The following is a 26772-nucleotide window of genomic DNA, read 5'->3' on the forward strand; positions in this document are numbered from 1 at the left end:
CTAGGTACATAAATCTGTCGTGTCAGACTTGGGAAGCGCTACCTTCTGTGTGCAAATGCGTGGTATTTTGACTGTTATACATTATTTAAATTTTTAATGCCATATATCAAAAATCTTTGGGTTTATCTACTGGAATGTTCTTAGAAGTATTTCTGAGCGATATGTGCAAAAAATTTGAAAATTTATCGAGATGGCTGAATTGTAAGCGTTTAAAACTTGACCACTTTTCGTTACATACCATTTTTATTGAATTTGCAAAGTGCACCCACATATCGAAAATAAAGACGTAGTCAAAAAATCGTGCTTGGCAGTAGATTTTAAGATTTAAAATGGCTTAATGAACGTTGTGTTCAATGATGCATTACTTGCTTGCGGAGATTACAAAGCAAACACACCAACATCTGTCGGTTACTTTTCAATATAACTTTCAAGTATTCATAAACTGAAATTTTATAATACTAAGGAAAATTCAATCTTCCTGTTTCGCAATGAAACAATAAAATAGGTGCGCCGAGTTAGTTTAATTTTATTGAACTTTTAGCAGTTTTACCAATGAAACACAAAATTTACTCCGTTGGACATTCAACAGCTCCACTATTGATGTCGTCAATAACGTCGTGTGGTGCGCGACCGTCGATCGTACATCCAACGCTATGTGCCGTACCCAGTACTTCCTTGCAGGTTCCTGAAAGCTCGCGAGCCATCGAGCGTGGCCTCATTACTCGTGCAATACTGACCACTTCATCAAACGTAATGTTTCCGCTGTGTTTGATGTTCTTAACCTTCTTTCTGTCTCGGGGCGGTTCCTTCAAAGCCTTGACAATCAGTGATGCTGCCGATGGAACGACGGAAATTTGTGCCTGTCGATTTTGAATGGTCAGGCAAACGGTGATTTTTAGACCCTTCCAATCTCCAGTTGCTTTGGCAATGTCGTCACCAATCTTTTTGGGAGACTGAAAGCAAAAATGTACATCAGTTTAACGGTAAACTAATTAAGTGGTATAGGTTGAAAGCAACAGGACGTTTTTAATATGCTTTTCGATTGATGCGTGCCAGTGTAGTGAAGTGCACTGAGTAAAAAAATTATACAGGAACTAACTCATATAGTGCAATAATTCCACATAATGTTTGGATTATACCTTGAACAGGTCGTTAGGCTCTTGAATCATACGAGATTAATTAGGGGGTTTTGCACTTAACTACACCGGTGTACTGCCATCGAAAACGGATGTCGCCCGGACTTTAACCATGACAACGTTCAGGTCCGAAACTAGGACAAGTTATGTAATTTATTAATCGAACGAGAGCCTGGTGGATAATCCTTTTGTCAGGACGAGGAGAAATGTTATGGAGTTTTACATTAAGTAATTACAAATCATAGAATCGACCAGCTCGATTGTTTCGGAGTATCTGGGAGTAAGAACCGAAAAAATCTAGAGAAAATTTTCAATAGGACGTAAGTAACAATGGGAAATTCTCTTTGGGGTCTTTCTCTTCTGTTCATTACTCGGCCATTTCAACATTTACTACTCTACTCTTTGCATAATATTCTAGTAAAAACCGTCGGCTTTCGATATGTACTGGAAAATTAGTGCAAAGTGTAATGTGTAATGACGTCGTAATAAACGAAAGAGAAAGTAAACAAAGAGAGGCTCTCAATGTTACTTACGTCCTATTGAAAATTTTCTCTAGAAATACTCAATTACCAGGTTCGCTAACATTCCCAGTTAAGCTCAGCCGGAATGCTGGCTGGTTTTAAGTTGTATTCTGGCTCCAGTGACACAACCGGTTCTTGTTAGAATCGGTTGTCACTGGAGCCGGAATACGTATTAGAACCAGCCAGAATTTCGGCTGTGCTTAACTGGGTTACTGCTGTTTGTAATTTATTAATTATACGAGGGATTGTTACCTACACTTAACATCATGCCAAGGAAGAACACACAAATCTGTCAGTTTCACAAAAACACGTTCGAAACCAATTTTGAAACTACTCCACTACTTGTTTAGCACAAAACCTCAACACTAAGCAAATAATCTCGTATCTTATGGTTGCAAACTTACCAGACCTAGCGGACCAATCTTGGGGGCCAAGGACGATGTGGCACCGACTTCACCTCCAACGCATCTCAAGTAAACTGAAACAAAACCAATATTATTGGGTTACTCATTTCTAGAGGCGACAATTGTACAAAAATAGTTGACTTCCTGGGCTTTTTTCACGAAATAAACAAAAATCGAAACAAACTTTTGTTTCTATGCCTTGACGCATATCTCTGGTTTCATTTTCACATACCGTGTTTGATTTCATTAGGATCGAACTTGGGTGGCATCTTGGCAAATTTATTGGCGAGTTTACAAGCAAAACTCCTACAAAAACCACAAAAGTGTGTTCACACGATGGCTAAAGATGCCGGAAAGAGAGAAAAAGAGGATGATCTTTTGACAGTATTGCATTTGACAGCTGTACTTCCGGGAGCGGAGCAGGGATACCAGATGTTTTAAAATGTTTCACATTTAATACAAAAATGTCTTCATTTGTCTCCAACGACGATCAAGATTTGGAATCGGTTATTGATTGTAAGGCAGAATTCTATCAGAAATCAGTCGGATCTCTTAGGGATTTCTGAAAACTTGTTTATACATTTTAAATCAGCCTCCTGGCAGCCCTATACCATCCATATGGAGTTTGACAGCGACCAACATATGTGGGGCGTTATAGCTATAAAGCCCCAAACAAAGAAGTGTTCGGTACTATGCACGATATTCAAGCGTTCCACATGATCTTTTGCATCTTGTGAGATGATTTAATACCATATTATTAAGAAAATCAACATTTAGTAACTAATTACAGCTTTTAATCATTCGATTCAAAATTAATGTTTTGATTTTCATGGCAGTGATGCTGGCTGTACAGAGACGTCGTCCTTGACAGGAGACTGTTTTAAATCTATTCTAACAAATTAAAAGGGTCTATCCGACAAACGTAAACAATGAAAAAAATGCAAAAGTAATTTTAGTTAAATTCAGTATAGTCTTGTTAAAAAAAACCAATTTTATTTGAATGCGTATATTGTTTCTACTTGGATACCTCATACAGGAAAATTCTCTTCAGGCGTGATATTGCACCGAAACTTGGGAGTAATAAGATCTAATTAGGCAACCCATTAGACGTTTGTTTGACAATTCAGCGGTGGGTTCTGTCAACAAGTCTACTCCTGCGAACAGAAAAACTCGTCCGACAAGCACCTTTCGTTAGTCCGATTCGTTTGATGTTGGACCGAATCAACGATATTGTCGGACGTCGCACCCCTCGGAGTAACGTCAGAAGAAGTAAACAAGAAATAATCAGCTGATCAGAAACGTCTCATGGATTGCCTAATTCTATCGTTGTATTATGTACGTGTTCGCTTCGATAGCTTTTAGTGGAAAACATGCACTGAACCAAGACATATGATAAAAATTATTAAAAACATCACACAGCTCCACGTTCATTGCAATCCCTTTCATATTATGTGTATCCATTGAAAGTCACAGGACAAGCACATATAACTTATTATTGCACATCAATAACATTCACTTAACGAATCGATGCATTGTATGTGAACGAAGGTTATCTGTATTATCAGATGAATGTTATGTGATTTGTACACGTGAAAAAATTAGTAACAGTAACATTTTTTCAAGCTGGGGAATCTGGTCGAGCACTGGCCGATTTAGGTTTCGAAAGTCGTATTCTATCCATTATTTTGAATAAAATTTAAAGCAGAATTAATTGAATTGCCACTTTTGAGTACGTTGATGCCTGGAGCAAATTCAGTGTAAGTTTTGAGTTGATTAGTTAAATAACCCTCAACGGATTTATAAATTCTCCTGATTTCTATTTTACTGCCGTTTGTCAATTGTCTTCAAGTTCTTGAGTCCAACGAAGAGTTTTTCGTTTTCTAGAACCATATCAAGTACCCAGACGTCAGTGAGCTACGGATTTTTAATCAAGCGACGAGAGCTCTTGCATGAACAGGGGTATAATATAGACCCTCATAGTAATAGACCAGCAAAGGTACTTTTATCGAGCCAAACAATCTGTCAAAATCCGGAGCAAACGAGCATGACGTCATACAACGCAAACAAGCAAAACAAGTATTGCGATTTTATTTAAAAAAATGTATTTTGTTATTCACAGTAGGCTTCACTTTTCATGTTCGTATTAGTATTTTATAACGTCATTTAGATTTTTTCATCAATTTTGTGTTTTTGAAGAAATTTTATATATTTTTTTTTCTTAATTCCTTGTTGTTCAGTATCAAACGTATAACCACAGAGAACAGACATTCATCAACGTTGCATCCATGATCGAACAAATATATTAATAAAACGTGTGTAAACATTTGAATTACTATACGATAAAACACTAGCGCCGTCAAACCAACTCATCCCAACTATCCGTCAAATCTATTCCGCAACCCGTTCGAAATCTTGAATGGATTCAAAATTGAATCTTGCTCAAAGAAAACAACCGATTCCGACTCAATCGGTTGATGCGTTTGAGCTGGAATTCATACTGAATCCACTCAGAAGTCCGAACCGGTTCCGGACTGGTTTGACTGGGTAGAGATGTAACCGCTGTCAATTCAGTGTACCTCAGCCACTAAAAACATGACGACAGTAGCGCACCTGGTGAAGATATCTCAACTACCTTCGAAATCGTTAGGGATTTTTACACAAGTTGAATGATGAAGATGGACATCTGTTCTCTGTGATTATACTAGGCAATGGTTAATCTATTGTTGAACGAACCATATTGGAAATGGTTTTAAAACGAATGATGCAATGGTTGGCATATGGTACACATTTATGCGGGAACCTAATTTAAGTGAGGGCTACTGTTAATTGATAATTTCGCATTTAGTTGGTCTCTAACTATACCCGAGTTTATACCTTAGAAACTGCGGTCGGTGGGGTAGTTCTTCCACCCATCCTCATCCTCTTGTAGCGAGTTTGCTTCATTTGTCATCCGCCTCCAGGTGCCATTCTTCTTTGAAACGCTCAGCTTAGATCCGTAACATTTGCGTGCGAAATGACCGATTCAGTGATACTGGTTACACCGCGCTTTATGAGCCGGACAATTTGACGAGTTTGAAAAATGTCTGAGCGCTCCACAGCGACCACACTCCGCTTTCTTACACTCTTGCCAATTTCCTCTATTGGGCCCGTACTTAAAGGCCTTCGCTCCACTCTTCAATCGTGGCCTTGAGATACGCTCTTGATTTATTGCCGCTACGGAACTTGCAGCAGATTCACAGCTAAAACCCTTCGATTTTTCCTTCTGCCTAATAAAGATTTCACGGTTGACTGCAAAGCTCACCAAGGTCCATCACTCCTTCTAGACCTTTGTCCCTCCCACGTTCATTACGAGTACGCATGGTGACTTAAAGTCGCGGCGCGCAGTCTGCGCACGTAGTCGCAACAGAAAATTATTAAAATTTTCATCGCTTTCTTGCTCAAATGAACGGAACACTTCCAGCTCGATGCGGTTACGCTTCCCGACAAAGAATTGGCAACCTTACACAATTATTTGGGACACCAAATGGAACAAAAAAAACTTTCTTCTGCCCAAACAGTCATTTTGCTCCATCCTTTTGAACATCCACGTCCACCCATCATTAAATAAAATAAAACAGCTTGTCGAAAATGTGAGCATTTTATACTTTATTGATAAGCCTAAATATATATTCATTTACATCTTGATTGCATTAACCTAACGCAAAGTAGAATAACATTACGGATGAAGATTGATATTGGAACATACTCTAAAAAATTTTCATTTAAAAATATTTAGTATTTTATTTGAAAATATATCGCACGAGTTTTGACCTATTTGTATACGTTAAGCCATTATGCTTGTAGCTCAATTTTTACATACTGCTATCATATATTCAATTCACCAACAATATTGAAATTACGAAACGAAAATATATGAAGAATATATGATTCATCTGTATGACCGCGTAATGTTTATAAAATAAACAAGTATTTATGTACTACATGTACTTTTCAACAGAAATATGCAAGCTCCTTCATTTAGGTTTGAAAGACTGTTGTGTATTTTTTAAGTTTATCGACAATGAATAGCACAAGTATCAATGCATGATTGCTGATATCCGAATGCGAAATAAAACGTTGGATGTGTAAAGCACGTTTGTTTTTCTTTAAAATCAAGAAACATATTTTTTATTGGTCAGAATTTAAAATTATGAAGAATTGGGTGTTTCTGGTTTCAAGAACTAGTGATAAAATACTATTATCGATGACTGTTTCCACACATTTTTGTATATATTTTTCTAATTTACAAAATTGGTGAGACATTTGCAAAACAGGTTTGGTTATGGGAGGGCTACGACTAAAGAATGATTGCGGCTATTTGTCGAGTTTTTCGTCTCCGTAGAATTTTGGCTGTAAAGAAATAATGCAAAGAGGAAATTAATTGACGGCAAACAGCTACAATGGAGCGAACGATTAACAAGAAAAATCTTTTCAATTAATAACTACGCTGCTAAAATTTTATTCAAATACTTTGGAAACATGGGTAAATATACAAAATTAGGACAGAGTGATATGATAAACTGGCTCGAATGAAGAATATCCCGAGCAAAGTCAAATAAAAAAACGAAATGTCAGCATCATGAAATCTAAATTTGATTACAGTTTCTGATTGTCACGACTAATATCTATTTTATATTTTGTTGCTTACATATTACTTTTAATATGAAATTAACATTATTTTATCGCAGTTTTGTGTTTAGTATCTTGACAAAACATTAAATTACTAGTTTTACTACAAAAATGTTTTTTTTTCTCGGTATCTGATTGAGTGTCAATTTGCTCTCATCTGTAGTATATTTTTATTCGATTTTATTGTCCGTTTCGTCTATAGATACACTGAAAAAACTAGACACGTTAACATCATGTGGAAAACACTTGAATTGATTCAATTGTAACACACATGAAAAGCTTACGTTTACCATTTGAATATCTAATAGAGTGTGGGCAATATGATTTTCTAGTGGAATTCTTGCGAACATTATGTGAAAATAACATAAACATCATAAGAAATACCATTGACTAAGATTTCCAAATGAATTACACGTGAATATCAATTAGTTTTACCTATAGATTTAATGGGTAGAAGAATCAGCGATATCAATTGAAATTCGAAGGGAAATCATTTGATTTGCCTTTCAACTTGCAAGTGCACTTGAAAATGATGTTAAATTGCCCTTGGTTTTATAGTGTGATTTTTTATCAGTGTAGACTTTCGTGCACATTTTGAATGCAGCAAAATAAATATTCTCACGTTAAACTGCACGGGGGATAGCAAATAAATAAACCGAACATCTTATGCACAATCCTATACGCTCGTTCAAAACTACTCAAAATTTTAGTTTCCACTACTCAATTTCAAAAACCGGGGCTAACTGTCAAAAAATGAGTATCGATTTGAATAGAATTGACTGAACTCTGGAGTAACCATGAAATTATCAACTATTTGAGTGAAAAAAAACTTACTGGTGCACGAAGTGGAACAGCCCGCGCACAAAAAATTGAAAATAGTTTCAAATGTTGATTCAACAGCAAAAGAATCAACGAGGAGACATTCGGAAAACTAAAAGGTAAGTTTTCGCAAGTGTGGTTTCTTTTTTAAAATAACATGCTTTATTATTTTGCATATCCAGTAGCACGAGATCCTATTTACAGGAAAAAGGAGAAAAGACCTCGGAATAAATTTAGCAACGTATTAAAAACTAGAGATACAGGTAAGTGGAATTTTATATACAGATTAATGCGTTTGTTAGTATTATTAAAAATACAGATCGGTTAAATTTCAAATTTTGTCTTTACGTAAAAAGTACCCAAAATTGACATTTTGTACCCGAACTCAAAACTGAGTACGTGAGGAAAACTCAATTTTTGACCATGTGCACTTTTTATGGAATTGAGTGGCTGGTCACTCACTTTTGTGTTATTTTCAATGAGCGTGTAGAGAGGCGTTAACCCAGTTAAGCTCAGCCGGAATTCTGGCTGGTTCCAGTTCGTATTCCCGCTCCAGTGACACAACCGATTTTGTTAGAATCGGTTGTGTCACTGGAGCCCGTGGACGAACTGGAACCAGCCAGACTTCCAGTTCATTTCCGGCTGAACTTTACTGCGAAATGTTGTTTTAGTTAGCCAGCCAAGCCAGTTAGCCAACAGGCTGGATGTTGTTGGCTCGAATCAAAACTTGTCGAAAGTAAACAAAGTTCATTTCATATCGTCAACATGGCGCCCAGGTGGTGAAATCGTTAAAATTCAACGGGGTGCTGGAGCGTTGCCAGGAAATTTTTATCTCCAGATTAAATTTTACTAAACTTCCCAGTTAAGCTCAATCGGAATGCTAGCTGGTTCTAATTCGTATTCCGGCTCCGGTGACACAACCTATTCTAGTTAGAATGTTTAAGGAGTACCATTTCGATGCGGCTTAGTCGCATAACCGAGGCCTAGGAACCGAAGCGGAGCAAAACCGCTGAGGATCCGCCGGACGAGGTGGCCATCGACCCGCCGTCGGAAGCAAGCGAACCTGTGACCCACTCGTTTGCCCGCCTTACTCAAACGTAGGGGCTATCCCTAGTTTAAGTCCGACTGAGCGGTAGCGAAGTCGGACAGCACGCGCAAAAGCATTGTGGCGTAGCCACATTGGGTGGTGAACACAAAATAAAATTGGCAACGCTAGCAAAATGTAAACACAAATGAACACTCCGGATGAACCTGTCGTCAATTGACATTTCGACGAGTTTTGATTCGAGCCAATAGTATGGGCCCGCTCAACAACCCAACTATGCCCAGTAAAGTTCAGTCAGAAATGAACTGGAATTCTGGCTGGTTCCAGTTCGTATTCCGGCTCCAGTGCAACAACCGATTCTAACTAGAATCGGTTGTGTCACTGGAGCCCGTGTACGAACTGGAACCAGCCAGAATTCCAGTTCATTTCCGGCTGAACTTTACTGGGTGGTAGATGCGGTGTGAGCATATTTTCGTGTGACAACATTATTTTGCTGTGAGTTTATCAGGGGGCAAAGTGATTGGACAATTTTTGTCACTTCCGGTGAAAATTTCAACGTGTCGACATGTTGGTGTTCACCGAGTGCTAGATAATTCGCTTTTTTCACCTTGATTGGGCGAATTACTCGTGCTGTGGTGGACCAATTTTGTGGCGCTGCGAGTTTATCGTCGGTTAGTCACAGAAAGTAAAGTCCATTGGACTATAAACGAAGATTAACTGGCAATATAGCGTTATATGCTGTGCCATTTTGGGCTTTGTTTCACAAACAAGCCAAACAGAAGTGAAGAAGAAGAAGAAGAAGACAATTTTTGTTACCGATTTTAAAAAATTATCCTTTAAGACAATTAAGGCCGTAAAAACTCCGTAATTAACATCAATTTCATTTTTCAATTTGATCTTAGACTCTGCTCGGGATCAACTGACCCCTTAAATGTATTGCTAACTAACATGTATTACAGCTACAGCCCATCGATACATCATTATCGTATCACTATCCTGAACGATCTTGATATTTAAATATTATTGTGCAAGTTTGAAAACTTCTTTAAAGACATAAATAAGACGGTGCTACAGTGATTTAGTACTTTTAAAACGACCTATAGGTTGTAGATCTTATCAAATGTAACACAAAATAATGTATGAAAAATGTTGTATACCCTACAAATCTTCATTAATAGCAAAACAAAATAATTTTGCTGTATTTTCAACACCAAAAAAAATTTTAAGCGAAATTTTTCAACGTAGTTTCAATTTTTGGTCTGGAAAGAAGAAGAAATAACCTTTCCAAAGATATGCTGTTATGTTCCTTTGTTAAAAATACTATGCGGTTTTAGGGCAACAATATGAAAGTAACCATTACTTTGCAGTTTTTTCATGAAAAATATGAATATTACTCAGTGTTTTATACAGAAGCGCCATTGTTTTAAAAGAAATTTTTAGAGAACATTTATGGGATTTTCGATTGATTGACAACAGTGTAGTGCAGTGCACAGGTTCTGCACCATTTTCGCACCTTCTAGCAGAAGTGCAGAAAACTGGGTAGGTTCCATTGACACTTCTGCTAGAAAGTGCAAAACCATTGCACTCCATTAGTTCCTCATCTAATGACCTCTAAAAATTAAAATCGGGTTATCAATTAATTGCCAAGTTAGTAACTTGATCGCGTAGGGGGTTAGTGAGACATTGTCAGCACTGTGGTATTCTATTATTATGTCATCCGTTATTTTTTTTTCAATTTTTGCTTCAAAAATAACTTTTGAATGTATACGTAATCGAGCAAAAAAACAATTTTTTGAAAGTTTATGTTTACTTTGCCTACTTTGAGTTTCTCTCGAAATTTTAATTAAGACAGAGAGGCTACTACTGAGCAATTTTCATATTTTTCCTAAAAAACTCGCAAAATAACATTCACAAACTATTGACAACAAAGGAACATAACATAGCATACTGCTGGAAATCTTTTTCTTGAAAATAGGATAAAAAATGACAGCGTCTCTAATTTCTTAATGCCGAAAATCCCAAAAAAATTGAGAGTATATTACATTGACCAAACGTGGTTTCCAATAGAGTTATTTGACCAGAGCTACAAACTTTACAAGATTACTTAAAAAGTACATTGATCCGTTTATCGTCCAGTAGTACTACCTGTTGAGTTAAAATCTAACTGGTGGGCTATTCCTGTATGAGAGATTCGCTCCTTTGGCAATCTAGATATCTAGCGCACTGTTCAAGCGCTTAGGTTATGCGCTGCGATGAGCAAAAATCCAATTTGTGAACGCTCAAAATTATATCTCCGATTTTTCGTAAAATTCGAATTTTGCGCATTCTCTGTGCAACCTTATTAGTATGGAGATACGGCACTCAATCTCATCATGATTCGTTAATAATGGTTATTATTTAGCTAGGAAATATCGTTTATTCATTTGATCCAAATACAGAAAACTCTTACTTAGAAAACAGGTTGACTGCATAAAACGCGTTTTTGTTGGAACTTAGTCCGGTTTACGCGAAACATCGACGGTGTGAGCGAACCGTATATAGCTTGATAACAGTTATGCCGTTTTTGCTTGACTCGGGGGAAACTAAAACAGGTTCTAATATGAAACGCTGTCACATCTAGTGATTCTAATAGGAAGAGATATGCGAAGAACCGAAACTTTCAAATTTTTGAGCCAACTATGCTTTGGAAGTACTGCTAGTTTTTCATATTTGCACTAAAGGTTCTTAGTATGTCTGCTTCTTCACACATCTCTTCAAGAAAAATTTTAGAAAGAAAACTAGGGAGATTCTATTTTGAGTCATTTGGATTTGGGTGTAGTTGTCAAAAATGAATCCAATAGAGTTAATGCCTATCCATATAGCAACGGACATGACGACGCCCAGTAAAATTCAGCCGGAATATGAACTGGAACCAGCCAGAATTCTGGCTGAGCTTAACTGGACGTGGCTGAGGTTTCAGTCTCAAGCAAAAATAGCATTCCTGTTAAACTTGTGTTAAAATGAAATTACCCAACACGAAAATTTATCAAACCTAAACCACAGAGAACAGACATCCATGATCGAACAACTATATTAATAAAACGTGTGTAAACATTTGAATTAATATACAATAAAACATTAGCGCCGCCAATTCAACTTATCGCAACTATCCGTCAAATCTATTGCGTAACCGGTTCGAAATCTTAAATGGATTCAAAATGGAATCTTGCTCAAAGAACCCTCTAAGAACGGTTGGTTTCAAAATCGTCCAATGAAGGACGTTCGTTGGACCAATTTGGGCATCGTCCAAATAACCGTTCAACGAACGTCCATCGTTGGACCCGTGTTGAACGATTTTGAAACAATTTTTTGGACGTCTCAGTGGGAAGACATCCGATTCCGACTCAATCGGGTGATGCGTTTGAACTGGAATTCATACTGAATCCACTCAGAAGTCCGAACCGGTTCCGGACTGGTTTGACTGGGTAGAGATATAACCGCTGTCAATTCAGTGTACCTCAGCCACTAAAAAATATGACGACAGTAGCGCACCTACCTTCGAAACCGTTTACACAAGTTGAATGATGAAGATGGACGTCTGTTCTCTGTGCCTAAACTGAATAAATACATGTTTCGGAAACACCTGGAACACATTATAGATATGCTATTGTTTTATTCGAATGCAGAGCTATGACAAAGAGGCTGGCAGATAAATGATGATAAATCTTGTGCGGAAAAACAAGCTTTGATGATGAATAAATGATTAAAGAATGGGTGAGCACACACTTTTTCCAATAAATAATTCAAAACAAATCAAAGACATAGCACACACATACCCTCTAAAAACTGTGACTTACTGTAGGTGTGTTTGTTGACCAATCAGTGAGGGTTTCCTAACGAATCATACGATAAACACTCCTACTGGTATCACTTTTGGTTTGATTCGATTCTCCTGTTATTTTGGTTTCAAAACGTGACGTACGAAGCGAAATGGTTTCTTGGTCTTTCCTTCGGTTTTACCCGAGGTCATTTCCTATCACACACAGGCGACTGTGGGCCTACAGTGGCTTCTAAAGCTCTGGTATGTGGAAGCATCGCGATACAAGAATAATAAAATATGAGCAAATTAATACATGAGCTGCTTACAAGCACTATAGTGAAAGAACTGTCTGTTTCAAAATGTGAAGGTAAAACAAATGTTTTTGAAAATTCATAATTGGTTTTTTCAGCATTGAAAATGCTTAACAAGATTATGAAAAAGGTAAACAAAAATGTGTTTGTTAAAGTGTGAAAATATTACACATATTCAACTGATACTTGGAGGTGTTCCATCAAGTCTGCCTTAATAGAATAATTTTGGGAGAGATGCCGCACTCTATATTTCGTATATAGAGTCACTTTATTGCGGTAATATGATATTGCGAGTTTGTCTTTCAAAGAATTACAACACTGGAGATGTAAAATATTCCTTTATATTTACCCACTAAAATATAAACCGTAGAACGTTGCACTTGCGTTTTCCATTCTAGAACGTTGCACTGGGGTGCAAATGTACCCCACGCTTTTGATCGCAATTTTCGCAGGTAAAAATGCAAACAAAGGAAATGTATAATACACCATTGTTTGACTTTTTTCACAAAAATTACTATGATTTCGCGAAAATTCAACCGATTTGAAAAAAAAAATCAAATGATTCTAAAAGTTGAAAGAATGATCTTGATACGGTATAAACTGGAATTTCGATATTTTTGAAAAACTGCAATTATTTTGAAGAGTGAATGTTTAAAAATCGGGTTTTGGAAAATATCACGAAATGGGGTGGAAACAGGCACGTAGCCAGAGGGGGGGCTAGGGGGCTAAAGCCCCCCCCCCGAAAATTTTCAAAAATAAATTTAAGAAACAACATGTTTTTCGGTGACTCTTAAAAAAATTGTATCTTGTTTGGTTTCAACAAATTAATGCGAGAATTGTGAGGAAGATTGCTATTTCGAACCACCGAAGACAGCGGTCAGGATATCTACTCAGTATGCTGAGTGTGATAAAACAGTTCCCTTCATATTGTGTGACTCGTCGGAAGACAAACGAAACTGTTACTTTAATTCTTGCTGTGGGGATCTGTCGAAAGATTGAGTCGCAGAAGCAAGAAGTAGTGCTCCAGCCAAATACGGAGGCTATTGACGTCAGGTCTTTTCGCATAAGATCGATCTTATGCGAAAAGACCTGAAGTCAATAGCCTCCGTATTTGGCTGGAGCAACATTAATGATGTGAAATATTTGCTGAAGGTGATTATGGAGGTTATGCTTACGAACATCGCCTTTAACGAGTTTAACCATGTCAGGCGTTCAGTGCTGATGCCATTTAACAAATTAGCCCAGGCGAAACCAGTCATTTTGCATAACAACTTGTAACATGTGGTTGATCCTCATATATATGGACGATGAGAAAATCAATGCTCGGCTACAAGATCTGATACCACTTACTTGCACCGTGGCTATTAAAAGATTCCTGTCACATTTGGAAAAAATGGTATTCATTATAAAGGACACATCTAGGAAGTATATTAAATGGTGTTTTGTGGTGAAAATCTAGGTGAACAGACATATTTCCTCCAACCTGACCCTGCGCGTAAAAACTGAATGCGATAGTATTATTTTACACATTATATCTTTGCATATACATAGTCTCCAAAACCATTTCCTGAAAAACAAACATTTGCCAAATTTTGGCTGCTGTTCGGATAATATTGACGGCAAAAACTGCGTCTCAAAATCAACGGTCGGCACCATCATTGAGGAAGTCGACACTCGTGACCCGTCAGAAATTCGCGAACATGGACATGGCAGTAACCACTATGATGATAAGGAAGTGTACGAGATAGAAATGAACACCACCGCGACACTTTTGGTTAGGAAAAATATTTCTCAGCCTAGTAAATAGTTCTCCACATGCAATCGCTAGTTGTTCGCACGAGATCTGTAGGATAACCATTTACGTTTTATCACTTTCATTGTTCACATCATGGAAATATATTGAAGACACAAGGCTTCATTTAGCTAATGCATTGAACCGAATAAAATAAACGAAATATATAATAAAATTGCAGAAGTTTTATAGAAAAGTGAGCTCAAAAACTGTCCCAAAATGAGAACTTTATCGCTAGTGGTTGTGTCTAACAAAACTCAGATATTATGTTATATATTAGCCAGAATAAAGTTAGTTAAAGCATAAGCAGATTGAATTTCTGTAATAGGTTAGTGCACTGTACGCTTAGTAGAAACATCAGGCATCTCACTCAAGCGTTCTAGACAAAAACATTTCCGTTAGTTGATGACAATATAGTCGAGAAGACAGTTTTTGTTTTCGCGTCATTTTAATGCAATAGTATTTCTGTTGACACTCAATTTCATTTTATGCGGAGAATGCGGTCCATATTTAAACATTATTAGTCCGCAAAGTAGTGATATTTTAAACAATCGAACAATAAGCAAGAAAAATGCCAAAAAATAAACAAGCCAAAAAGTGGTAAAACAGCGGTTTTTCTGAGGTGTTCATCAACCCAAGAATTGTATACCGTCGTATATTACTAATGTTGTTCACATACAGAAACGTACATAGTAGCGGTAGGACTATCTGTTATGATTTTATCCTTACTTTTCAACGGATGTCAATAGATGCTAAACCACATATTAGTCAATCAATCATAATAAACTTAATGTTGTAAGCAGCAGCATTTCTGTCTCTTTCGATGGTTTCCAATTAATGTCCATGTAAGTCTAAAAACGACGTGACGATACAGTGAACAAACATCAGTAGCCTATCACGGAGAGCGACTAAAATGTTGTAACTAGTTGAGTCTACAGTCAATAAATTGGGATTAATGTTTCGATTTCATGTTTTCGTTTTATTTGTGTTCATTATGGAATAAAATGAGAGAGATGAGCAGAGATCACGAAGAAAAAGAGAGAAAAAATAATAAATAAATTGAAATCGACCCAAGAGCAGCTGTTCTATATTTTCTGGGCACTCAACTACAGAACAACAGAAATCATCAAAGAAAGTTGGCCTTACACCTACGTTACTCTTCGACAGAGGTGAAGTAAGTGCGATGTATACCCGTCCATATGTCGGAATAAAGAGATGCTGAAATTATTGAGCTTGTTCATATTTATAATATTTCTTTTTTTTTTTCAATCTAAAATTTTATTTGAAACGGCTCAATGCGTTAGCACAACTGATCCGTGGGTCTTTAAATTTTTTTTACAATAAGTAAAAATAAAAAAATTCTAAGAATGTCGGTCTGCCAGATCTTTTTGACGCAGTTTGCTGCTGCGTGTTGAGATCTTTTTCCTTGGCGGTGAGGCCGCTTGGTGGTCATTCAGTCTGCCTTCTCTCGCGTTATCGTTCCCGTCCATGTCGTCATCGGTACTGCTTTCTTCCTGTTCACGATCAGAGGTTCTTATTTGTTTCTTGTTCTTATGGGTCGCTGTTGTATATCCGTCTTCATCGGTATTTGCTTCTTTATTGGCGATGCTAGTTGTTGGTTTGGGAGCGGTTGTCGTGGTCGTTGTACCTGCATTATTGGGTAAATGGATCGTTGTTTTAGGTTTATCTGAAGGTATCGGTGGCTGCGTGTTAGAGTTGGCTGTAGTAGATGAGTTTTGACTAGTTGCTTCGGCGCATGTTTTTCCGTAGTAGGCTGTATAGTTACAGAATTGGCATGTTGGGGTCTGCCCGGGATATGTAATTAGCGTTGTTTGCTTATAGGTCACGCCATCCTTCGGTGATTTGCATTCGATAGTCATGTAAGAAGGTATTGGTTTAGTCACTCGCATTCTCACAATACGAACGCCATTGGGAATGCCGGAGAAAAAATTTCTCCAGGTGTCATTCGTAATAGATTCTACTTCTCCATATTGCGACATGATTTGTTTGATGAAATCCTCCTTCGTGCGCGGGGCCAAATCATGGATACGCACGTCCACCATGTCGTTTTCCATATGCACGGGGATCTTGATTCTGGTGTTATTAAATTCGACCTCGTGTTGCATGTTGTTCTTTGCAATAAAGTTTTCGGCCTGTGCTAAGCTTCTAAACGTGATCAAAACACAGTTTTTACGTGATGTAGCTGAATGTAGGTAACTTCAGCGAGATTAAGCTCCATTTTCACTTTAACTAATTGTTCCACTTCCTTAACTGTTCGTGTTATCCCGTAGCACAGGCACTTTTGCTTCATTTGGCAAACTCATTTTACTCCGCAGCCGGGGGCAACGATACAATTTGTATGTGCACTGATATAGAACAATAGCTAGCTTGATTCACTGGTACCTGTAGCCTGCTATAGCGTAGCAATTTTTTTTGCTTCTGCTTTTTGCGACATCAGAAGGTAGACCTTCTAGTTCTTTTGGTAATACATTTAACAAATTTCACGTACCGTCAAGTCCCCAGTTACCGTGCGTTTAGGTGGATTTGACGTGACTTCAAATCCTGTTTTTTTTATCAAAATGAAAACCGCCCTCATAGTCACCGTAAAAATACCTATCTAAATACGTCACAATTTAGAAATAATATAAAACTATTACCAACAAAACGAGAATAAGTAGTTGAGGACATTTGTTTGGCACCAGTGCACGTTATATGATCAACTTACGGTGTATTTAAAATTTTGATTCAACTTTAGTTGGAATGTTTCAATAAAACGATGAAACGAAAGGATTTAGGATCTGGATCTCTCCGATGGATTTAGGGAGCTAGTTCTTTAAATTTCGTGATTTTGAAACTGCACGGTGAACGACACATGCACGGCGACTGGCGATTTGAAGGAAAATTAGAAGATATTAGTAATCAGTGTTTTCATTCGATTTGTAGACAATTTTCTTTAATCAATTAAATTGTGGGCAGTTTCCTTCAGTTGATTTAATCATTTAAATTTATATTTTGATCCTATTGATTACCAAAAATCCTTCCTAACTGGGGTTCTAATCTACCCGACCAAGGCTAGTCTTGAAAATAGTTTCATTTAAATAGAATATATCAAAAAATTGTGTTAGCATGATGCCTTGGAACTGGTAATACTCGCAGAACACCAGACAAAGAAAATAGAAGTTGAACCGTCTATGCGCATCTACAAATCGCTTGCTAAATCAGAAGATTTTGTACGAATTTCGACATTCTCTTCGTTCGAACATTTTATGGATATTTTTCTACTCATTTCGGTTTAGCATCTTCTACGCCTTTTAAAGGTGTAGCTTGGAACACCTAGTGTTTTCCAGCACCGTCAAGCATTGTCATATTCGGTTAGCGCATAAATACTGTGAACTCTAGAATATACTTTGTTGTAACGAGAGTAAGTACTATAACCTTTCTTGTGACAATGAACATATTTTTAGGATTGTCTTTGATTTGGAATTGATTTCATTATGAACTTTTCAAAATTTAATTTAGTTTCTAGTGACTATATCAAATTGTCAGAATTAAAAGCTTTATGCAAATTTTTTTAAGCCCCTCCCGAAACAAAATCCTGGCTACGGGCCTGGGTGGAAATTGAAATGAAAAAAAAATCTGACCAGTAATACATTGGTAACACGCAATGTTACTGTTGCAGCTGTTATTGTGCACAAATTATACTTGAGAGCAATTTCTTTGAAAAACTATAAAAAATTAACAATAAAACAATAAAAATCAGCAAAATTCCGCTTCAAAATTAAATTAATTAAATAAACGATTAAAACGATTATATAATACTAATTGTTACTACCGTAGTAAAACAACCACTATTTAAAATGGTATTGTTACGAATCACATTTACACTGGCAGCACGAAACCTGGCGAAACACCAACGGCAACCGTACAGTACAGTGGGGTACAAATGTACCCTACGCCAACTATGACACCTGCTTCCCCGAAGGCTATAAGCAAATTGGCTATACCATCTTTTCCTACTCTTACTAGGAACTCTAAATTGAATTATGGCGAAGACTGCATATCAGGGAGACTGGCAACTCTGTCCAGAATCTGGAGACAGTAACAGCCACGCCACTTGCGGGTGAAGGTAGTACTTCCCATGGTGATGCACGCACACTTATACACTTGTACATTAAGCTTCCTACCTTCCTCCAATAGAGGCGCTGTATCCTCTGTCGCTTCTCGTTTGTATGGGGGAAGGAAAGAGATATCAGTCTTCTTAATATGTAGTCGTCGATTATGGTTAGGGTCTTAGGTCGGTAAAGGCCGAATTCTGGTTTTTACACGGCCCTGTTTTTGGTAAATAATGTATCTTAGCTTAGCTTAGTTGACCGCCCGTGAGTTTCCCGTGAATGATCAAAGCCTGTTGAAATTCCATATTGAACCAATTGTATGATACTTGGGAGTAGTTCATCATACTCAACGTGCATCCTAAAGAGACTAAGATTATAGTATGATCAATAACGTAGATGGCCACGCCCATGCAGGTCAATTTTGGGATGGGAAGGAATGTTAGTTCAACACTTGTGACATCATCCACAAGTGTCACAGGATAGGATTGGTGTTAGTAGGTAGAGAGATGAATCAGGATATATCTTGGTAGATATTGTGATTTAGCTAAGTACTCACGCGCTTTGTCTTTTCATTTTAGATCAAATTTTCAGGTGTGCGACCTCCAGTAGAAATATGAATCCATTCAAATAGGCGTTTTAAAAATTATTCATCCATGGGGCGTAATGAAAGGATAAAGCTGCGTGAAATATGATAGAGGTCTATTCATCTATAGACAATATGATCTTAGCAATATGTACGAAGTCGCTCGCGATCAATTTCCGAGAATTCGAAACGAACAATTTGAACTCCGAACAGCCGGTCATCGGGAGTAATGCTTCTTATTAACACTTCAATAATCATTTTCAAAGTTTGCAGTACAAAGAAAGCGCATAAATGTATAAAAGATATCCTAAATGAATGTGAAAAAATTCACTGCGAAATGTTAATGACAAGTTGGCATCTCCACTCTCCCTATCAGACACGTTCCCATAATTGGGTTAAATACCAATTGCAAACGACAGGTTTATTATGCGTAACAAATATAATAAACACTACGACAGGGGATCCCTCGGTGATTCAAAAGAAGAATGGATGGGAGAACAGCAGGACTAGCAAATACCGACTACCATATGAGCGGCGCAAATTCGAACGAGTGACGTAGAGTACTGCACTGGATGATTTGGAAGAAAGGTCCAGGAGTGCGATTTTACGAAGTTTTAGCTTCCGATGACCCTACATTTTCTGACAAAGTTCTGGTATGTTGAGATTTTGGAGGTATTCGTAAATATAGATTTGTCGGTAGACGGTTCCAGATTTAATAAAAGAAATACCTAATTTAACACATCTACATATCGCTTGCAACATAAAAAACTTTTTGTGCAATTCGACAGCTCTATCTTAGACCAATTCAATAAATTTCCTACATGAAAGTTTACTTTAAAAAAAAGATGGGTGGGAAATGTCTGCGACATAACCGGAGAGATGTAGAATACATAAGGAACACGTTCTTCAAATATGTTGATACTCATTAGGATTTTCGGACCAAAGCTGATTTGGGCGAGGAATATTTCAAATTATTCTTTACAAAAATGATGGTGGTCCTGAAAAGGACCGGTTTTGTTGGCGTTGTTGGCCTTGGTGAGGGAGATGGCTAACGATGAAATTAATTGTTAGCATGAGGAAGTCGCGTAGTACTGGCCAATGGAAGAACAGATAATAATTGATTCCTGAAAATCAATTTTTCTTTATTCATGTAAATTATACATACTTACAAATCTAACAGAAGATTCCTGATCATATTTCTGAATCATTAGTGCGAACATTGTGTAATTTGGTTAAGTACAATGAAAGTTACAAACTTTCCAAACTCGACCTTCTGTTCCTTCAGAAATATTGAAATTGTCTATATTAAACCGTTAGTCGTGGTCACAATAAAAAAAGATGGGTGGGTAATGTCTGTCACATAACCGGAGCGTCGTGATTTCAATTCGAGACGTTAATTTAAATCTAATAATATTCACCAGAATCACGTTTGAATGGGAAATTTTCAAATAATTCTCTATGGTAATAATGGTGGTTCTGAAAAGAACCTTTGGTATCGGCGTTGGTGTTGATGCGCTGGATCGTTGGATATTTTTGGCATGATAGTTACGTGCCTGGCGAACTGTTTTGTAGCCTCGAACAAAACGACAAGACTAGCTTCTTCGGGTACCATTACGGCTGAACTTTATAAGCTTAGCTCGACTTTGAAATCCTGCACAATCTCACGAATCAGACACTGGTAGGACCATTTTGTTTGCTACTAGCACGGAGCTGCACAAAAAAATCATTTAATGCAGTTAGTTCACGGGGGCTGCCAAAAAGCTTGAATAGAAGCATGCGACTTCAACGTTTCTCTTAAACACATGCAACAACACATTCGTTTTGGTAAGACTGATAATAACAGTAGAAAGGAATGGAAAAGCAGTGCACGAAACGAGCGAGAGGATAATTTAAATTTTTGTTCCGTGTGCAAGCTACTTCTTTTCACCCAACGTATTATGTTGCTTGTTGAAAATTTGCTACACACCTTAAAATGAAAGTTTCAGTTTAACTCTCACTAGAACACAATTGATTGGTCCTGAAAAGAACCGTTGCTTTTATTGTAATTTACGCCCACTCCCACAAACCGACCAAGTAGGCATCACTGGCTTCATTACGGCTGAGTTTTGTAAGCGTAGCTCGACTTTGAAGTAATACACAACCTTACGAACCAGACGCTGGAATGTTAGCCAGCGGATTAGTTGCTTCGTTGCCCTTTAGTTGGGGCGAAATACTAGCATGGCGACAGTTCCTGATCGGTAGTTGGTTGCGATGGGCCACCAGTAGCTGGGGCACTTTTGCGGACCGTCATCATCGCCAACTGCTTTCCTCCGGTTAGGATGGGCGATACTAGTATCGATACTGACGGTATCGATACTTTTCTACTAAGTATCGAGTATTTTTGTATCGATACTTCCATGTGCCATAAAGTATCGGTATCGATACTTTCTGAACGATACTTGCGCGTGGTATCGCTTGATTTTTTTTCTCTTTCGAGCATAAAAATCAAACTGGGGCTCTCCTCTGTAAACGTCGGATAAAAAAAAACTTCAGTATCAAAACCGCAAAATTATATCCGATTCTTACAAAGAAGTATTGTTTAATCGTGAACGTCAAAATATATGCAAGCCCCTGCCTACGTGTTATTTATTTTAACCGGTTCTTATACTAGAGGTTCAAGTCAGCCTAGTTTTGCGGTTGAGAACTTTTTAAGTGATTCTTATGCGGAAAGATCTAAGTCCGATTTTTACGTTTGAAGTTTATTTCCGATTTTTACATTCTATTATATTTAAAGTGTAACGAAGCACGTTCTGTCCCTGCGTCTTTTATTTTCGGTCGTTGAATCAAAGTTTCCATTCCGGACTTTCGAGTTGAAGCCTGCGGTCAAACAGTAAATTCTGGATAAATATGTGAAATGGGTATAACGCAAATGAGAGCCTCTCTGTGTTTACTCCCTTTTCCGTCACTAACTGGGAAACATTGCGCAAAGATGATTCAAGAGTAGTCGAGAAAGGTACCGTTGGAATAAGAATAAATTGGCTCGATGTTCGCATTCCTCGCGTTATTCGGAAACTAGGTACCACGACTCAATCCTTTTATGAATTCTTTCTACAATATGTTCGTAGTATATTTTAAAACAAACGTCAACATACTGGAAAATAAAGAATACTTTCCAGAATGTCTATCCAGGACACTTTCCAGGACGTCTAACCAGATAAAACCAATGATTTGGTTCCAAATACCTGAGTTAATGTCGCACCTATTTCTCATGGAATTTACGTCCGATTTTCACAAACTTGAATTCAAATAAAAGATTCAATATTACCATAAAATTTATATTAGATTCCATTCCGAACTCAGCTTTGATTCTGGTCACATGTTGGCAGTCATATAGGAGTAAAGCCATGTCAAGTGATCCTCGAATTTTTCGCAAAATCACCGATTTTCATGAGATATGTTTTATTGTATAGGGATTATGGTAAATAGCTTTTGGTATAAATATTTCGTTAAAACTCTTTTTTTCCTTTGAGATATTAACCCTTAAACTTTATTGCATGATAAAATTGTAAAATTTATATCCCAAAACCTACTGAAGATAATTGAATGAATTTTTGTACACTTATGGAATGATATTTACACTATCTCATAAAAATAATTTTATAGTATAGTTATGTGAATAACATTACTTTGCATCTACTTAAAAATGTTAATTGTATTTTTTCTTGCGTTCTTCACGCTAAAAAATTTCAAAAGGTATTTCAAATTACGCGTCAATCTCTCACCTTCAATAATCTGTATTGATAATTTTTCATTTTTGTTTCTATCGAGAGTTATGGATGATTTTGTAACGGTGCGTACCATCAACGCACGGCCCACTTTGATGCAGCCAGGTGGAACTTACACATTGGCAATGCCGCATGTCCCAACGTCCTACTGCGCATCGCGTAGGAAACGTGCATCGCATGAGTAAATGAAACCACATCTCTAGATTGGTGCAAAAGAACAAACTTTTATATACGGATTATCAAAGGTTAAGGTTTTCTGGATATTTTGAGATACTTTTAGATTTTTTTGACCGAGGTGCCCAACAAAAACAATTTTGTTTAATGAATACTTTTTTATTATAATTTAACGTTTCTAGGAGTTAAACTATATCGCAAAGAACCGAAACATAACTCATATAATACGCTTATGTTATTGCCATCTTCGAAGACACTTTTGTTATGGCATTTTCGTTTTTGATAGTGTACACCAGTATTGTCGGGGCTATACTCATTCAAACTTCAGTCTATCTCTTTTTTTCACTATACCGGTGTATACCAGGTTAAAAACGAAAACGTTATTAGTCGATGTTTCATCCAAATTCATTACTAGTCTACAACATTATGCAGCAAAATGGAACATTTTATGAAAACAGCATTTTACTTCGCTTGTTTATGTCCACTGAGTGATCTTACTTATAAACAACGAAGTGTCTTGCGAAAAAAAATTACTTTGAATCTGTTTTCAATCGCATTGGCGTGTTTTCTTTATCGCTATTGCTTCTGTCAATTCTGTTAATTAGTAATTCTCCAAGTTCTAGTAAGATATTATTTACTTCATCAAATTTCAGTAAATCATCAACGATTTATAATTCAAAATCTTCATTACTTTTTCAACGAAATACAGTACTCGGTTGGTCGAACCATATTTATAACATAAAAACAAACGAATGCTTTTTGAGCAAATATACTGTGCTAACACCTAGACAGAACCAACTGACGATAAAAAGTGGTAAAATATGTCAATTTGCAAAAAAGTCATATACATGCAGATTCAAACATGCCCATTGCTCAAGTTTGCACAGCAACTGCCAACATCAGAGCTCGCCGGTTTGAGAGTTTGAATGACAGAAAATTAAATAATTCCTGAAAAATATAACACTAAAAACCATGCAAATTACTCGGAACATGTTCACCTTTAAACAACCGCACAGAAAAGCTTATCTTTTTGCTCTAATATCGAAGATGGCAATTTTGGACATAAGGTATGCTCTGCCAAAGCGATACGCAGTAGGACGTTGCTACATGCGGCGTTGCCAATATGTAAGTTCTCGCGGGCTGCATCAAAGTGGGTCGTGCGTTGAAGGTACGCACCGTTACAAAATCATCCATAACTCTCGATAGAAACAAAAATGAAAAGTTAATAATACAGATTATTGAAGGTGAGAGATCGACGCGTAATTTGACATACCTTTTGAAATTTTTTAGCGTGAAGAACACAAGAAAAAATACAATTAAAATTTTTAAGTAGATGAAAAGTACCGTTATTCACATAATTATATTGCAAAATTATTTTCATGAGATAGTGTAAATATCATTTCATAAGTGTACAAAAATTCATTCAATTATCTTCAGTAGGTTTTGAGATATAAAATTTACAATTTTATCATGCAATAAAGTTTAAGGGTTAATATCTCAAAGGAAAAAAGGAGTTTTAACGAAATATTTATACCAAAAACTATTTACCATAATCCCTATACAATAAAACATATCTCATGAAAATCGGTGATTTTGCGAAAAATTTGAGGATCACTTGACATGGCTTTACTCATAGGCATTTCTCATATAAACGGCATGGTAGCTAATTGGTACAAAACCAATTAAAATAGGTATTTTTGCCTTTCTCATATAGAAAGGTTATGCAATCACTCTAAAAATCGTCAACCCAATCCCGGCCCGGAGTGCGGAATGTCATATGCTATTCGACTCAACTCGTCGAGATCGGAAAATGTATGTGTGAGTGTATGTGTGTGCGTATGTGTGTATGTGGAAAAAATGTCACCTCCGTTTCTCAGAGATGGCTGGACCGCTTTGCACAAATCTGGTCTCAAATGAAAGGTACAACCTTCCCATCGGCTGCTATTGAATTTTTTGTTGATTGGACTTCTGGTTCCGGAATTACCGGTTGAAGAGTGCGACCACACAGCAAATTCCCATATAAACTGAAATGAAAAATTCTCTAAGGTGGGAGTAGGGGAAAATTTCCAAATCGAATTTGTATTTTTAATGCCAAATGTCTTTAAAATAAATGAAACGTCGAGATTTGATATAATCTCGAAAAAAAATTTTTTGGCGAAAATTGACTTTTTTGGACTTTGGCAGCTTTTTGCCTTTCTCATATAGAAAGGTTATGCAATTACTCTAAAAATCGTCAAGCTAATGTCGGTCGATTCTTTTTTTACTTTTTTAGGCGTAGGTAGGAGTATCCAGTGAGGGGTTGCTACTTAAAAATTGAAACTAGTTTAAAATTTCTTAACAAGTTGAATATTTTCGGCAGGGTCCGGACCCCCCGGATCCTGTTCTTTGATCCGCCGCTGCACAGTGGGACGAGCCCGGACTTAAGTCCATATATGAAGGTTATGCGATATTCTAACTAGTATTTTTCTCGTATCAGCTGAGCCATCAGAGACATTTTCGCGAGATTTTAGGTGATTTGAATGCAAAATGAATTTTTCACAGCTTTTTGAAGGGCATAACTCAAGTGTTTTTTGCATTATTTGACAATAGGAACTACATACGGTTATTCTCGTTTTTCAAAGAAACGATTGATTGTATGAATTGCATTACTTCACCAAAATTATCCGTGTGATAAAATTACATCGTAAAGTCGCCAAAAATAAGTCATTAGTTGGTTTAGTTAGTGTTTAGATAACTGTTTGTCATGAATTTTTATTGAATTCGAACTTCTAAAGCGAAAACAACAACGACGCCCGTGAATGCCCGCGATCACACTATGCTCATTCGAAAGCTTTTCATTTTCGCTTTAAAATGAGCCTATGCTAGTTTTGCGAAAACTTGCGATAAGCAGTCAAAATTTGAAAAAACCGTGAATGGAGACGCATGGTTATTACTGATGTTTAATTTGAATATTCACTTTATAACTAGAATAATGACACTAATTTATGCACAACTTTCAAATAGCATTTAGAGCATGATCTACAAGGGTTTTACTAATGATCAAGAGTAAGAAGCCGAGTTGGAAGTATGGTTTTTAAGTTGTAAAGGAATTAAGAATGTTTAAAAATCAGTAAATATTTTCAACCATTGAAATGTGTCATAAAATGTTTCATGAACTATTTTTGCTAACTTACGCAATAACTGTCAAATTGAGTGAACACAGTTGAGTTCTAGTCATTTGGTGAGACTATTTTATCCGAGTTTGCATAGCACTGATATAGCTTAAGGGTATGCGATATTTTCCAATTAAAATCAGACCATTTTTAAAGGAACCATATACGCGAAAAAAGGATTTTGGATTCATTTTTATTTAAGGTATGAAATAAGCAATCTAAGTAACTTAAAACACACCTACGAAAACAAAATCGTTAACCATCTTGTTGAGTAGTGAATGTAAATCAATATTCCACTAAGACGCTCAAAATGTTTGTTTTGAAAATGAAAGAAAATGTAGTTTTCATACCAAGTAATCCACTAATGAATAAAACGTTCCAAAATTAGTCGATCACATTTTATTTGATCCTTAAAAATAATATAGTCATTTCTGAAGCCCCGTAATGAGATGTCAATCAATTCGTTTCCATGCGGAAAATAAATTCCAAAAT

At 36.8% G+C, this 26772-nt stretch overlaps 2 protein-coding genes across 3 annotated transcripts in view; both read right to left on the reverse strand.

Annotated features, from left to right (window-relative positions):
* Nucleotides 1-502: 502 nt before the first annotated feature.
* LOC131682733 (large ribosomal subunit protein uL11) lies at nucleotides 503-2452 on the reverse strand. Its single transcript, XM_058964430.1, has 3 exons — nucleotides 2294-2452; nucleotides 2062-2135; nucleotides 503-953 (listed from the first exon to the last, which is right to left on the reverse strand). Exons 1-3 carry the CDS (start codon nucleotides 2328-2330, stop codon nucleotides 567-569), a joined length of 498 nt encoding a protein of 165 aa, XP_058820413.1. The 5' UTR covers nucleotides 2331-2452; the 3' UTR covers nucleotides 503-566.
* Nucleotides 2453-5686: 3234 nt separating this feature from the next.
* LOC131682730 (pleckstrin homology domain-containing family F member 1 homolog) overlaps nucleotides 5687-26772 on the reverse strand; it is a 42429-nt gene continuing 21343 nt past the window's right edge. Inside the window, exons 7-8 of one of the 2 annotated variants that reach the window (XR_009304130.1) lie at nucleotides 12430-12650; nucleotides 5687-6450 (exon numbers count right to left, since the gene is read on the reverse strand). Coding sequence is in view for 1 of the 2 variants with exons in the window: in XM_058964427.1 (XP_058820410.1) it covers nucleotides 6415-6450 (36 nt within the window). In the remaining variant the exon portion in view is untranslated. The remainder of the gene's footprint in view (nucleotides 6451-12429; nucleotides 12651-26772) is intronic. The other variant, XM_058964427.1, reaches the window with a different exon arrangement.

The sequence above is a fragment of the Topomyia yanbarensis genome, chromosome 2 (genome assembly GCF_030247195.1).
Source record: "Topomyia yanbarensis strain Yona2022 chromosome 2, ASM3024719v1, whole genome shotgun sequence".
Taxonomy (NCBI): domain Eukaryota; kingdom Metazoa; phylum Arthropoda; class Insecta; order Diptera; family Culicidae; genus Topomyia; species Topomyia yanbarensis.

What these genes read in the sequence shown, in the direction of transcription:
- LOC131682733 (XM_058964430.1), bottom strand. Translation starts at nt 2,330, where the DNA reads ATGCCACCCAAGTTCGATCCTAATGAAATCAAACACG. An exon ending in TCCTAATGAAATCAAACACG is followed by an intron (nt 2,136 to 2,293) that starts GTATGTGAAAAT and finishes GTTTTGTTTCAG; the next exon opens with TTTACTTGAGATGCGTTGGA. An exon ending in AGATTGGTCCGCTAGGTCTG is followed by an intron (nt 954 to 2,061) that starts GTAAGTTTGCAA and finishes TTTTGCTTTCAG; the next exon opens with TCTCCCAAAAAGATTGGTGA.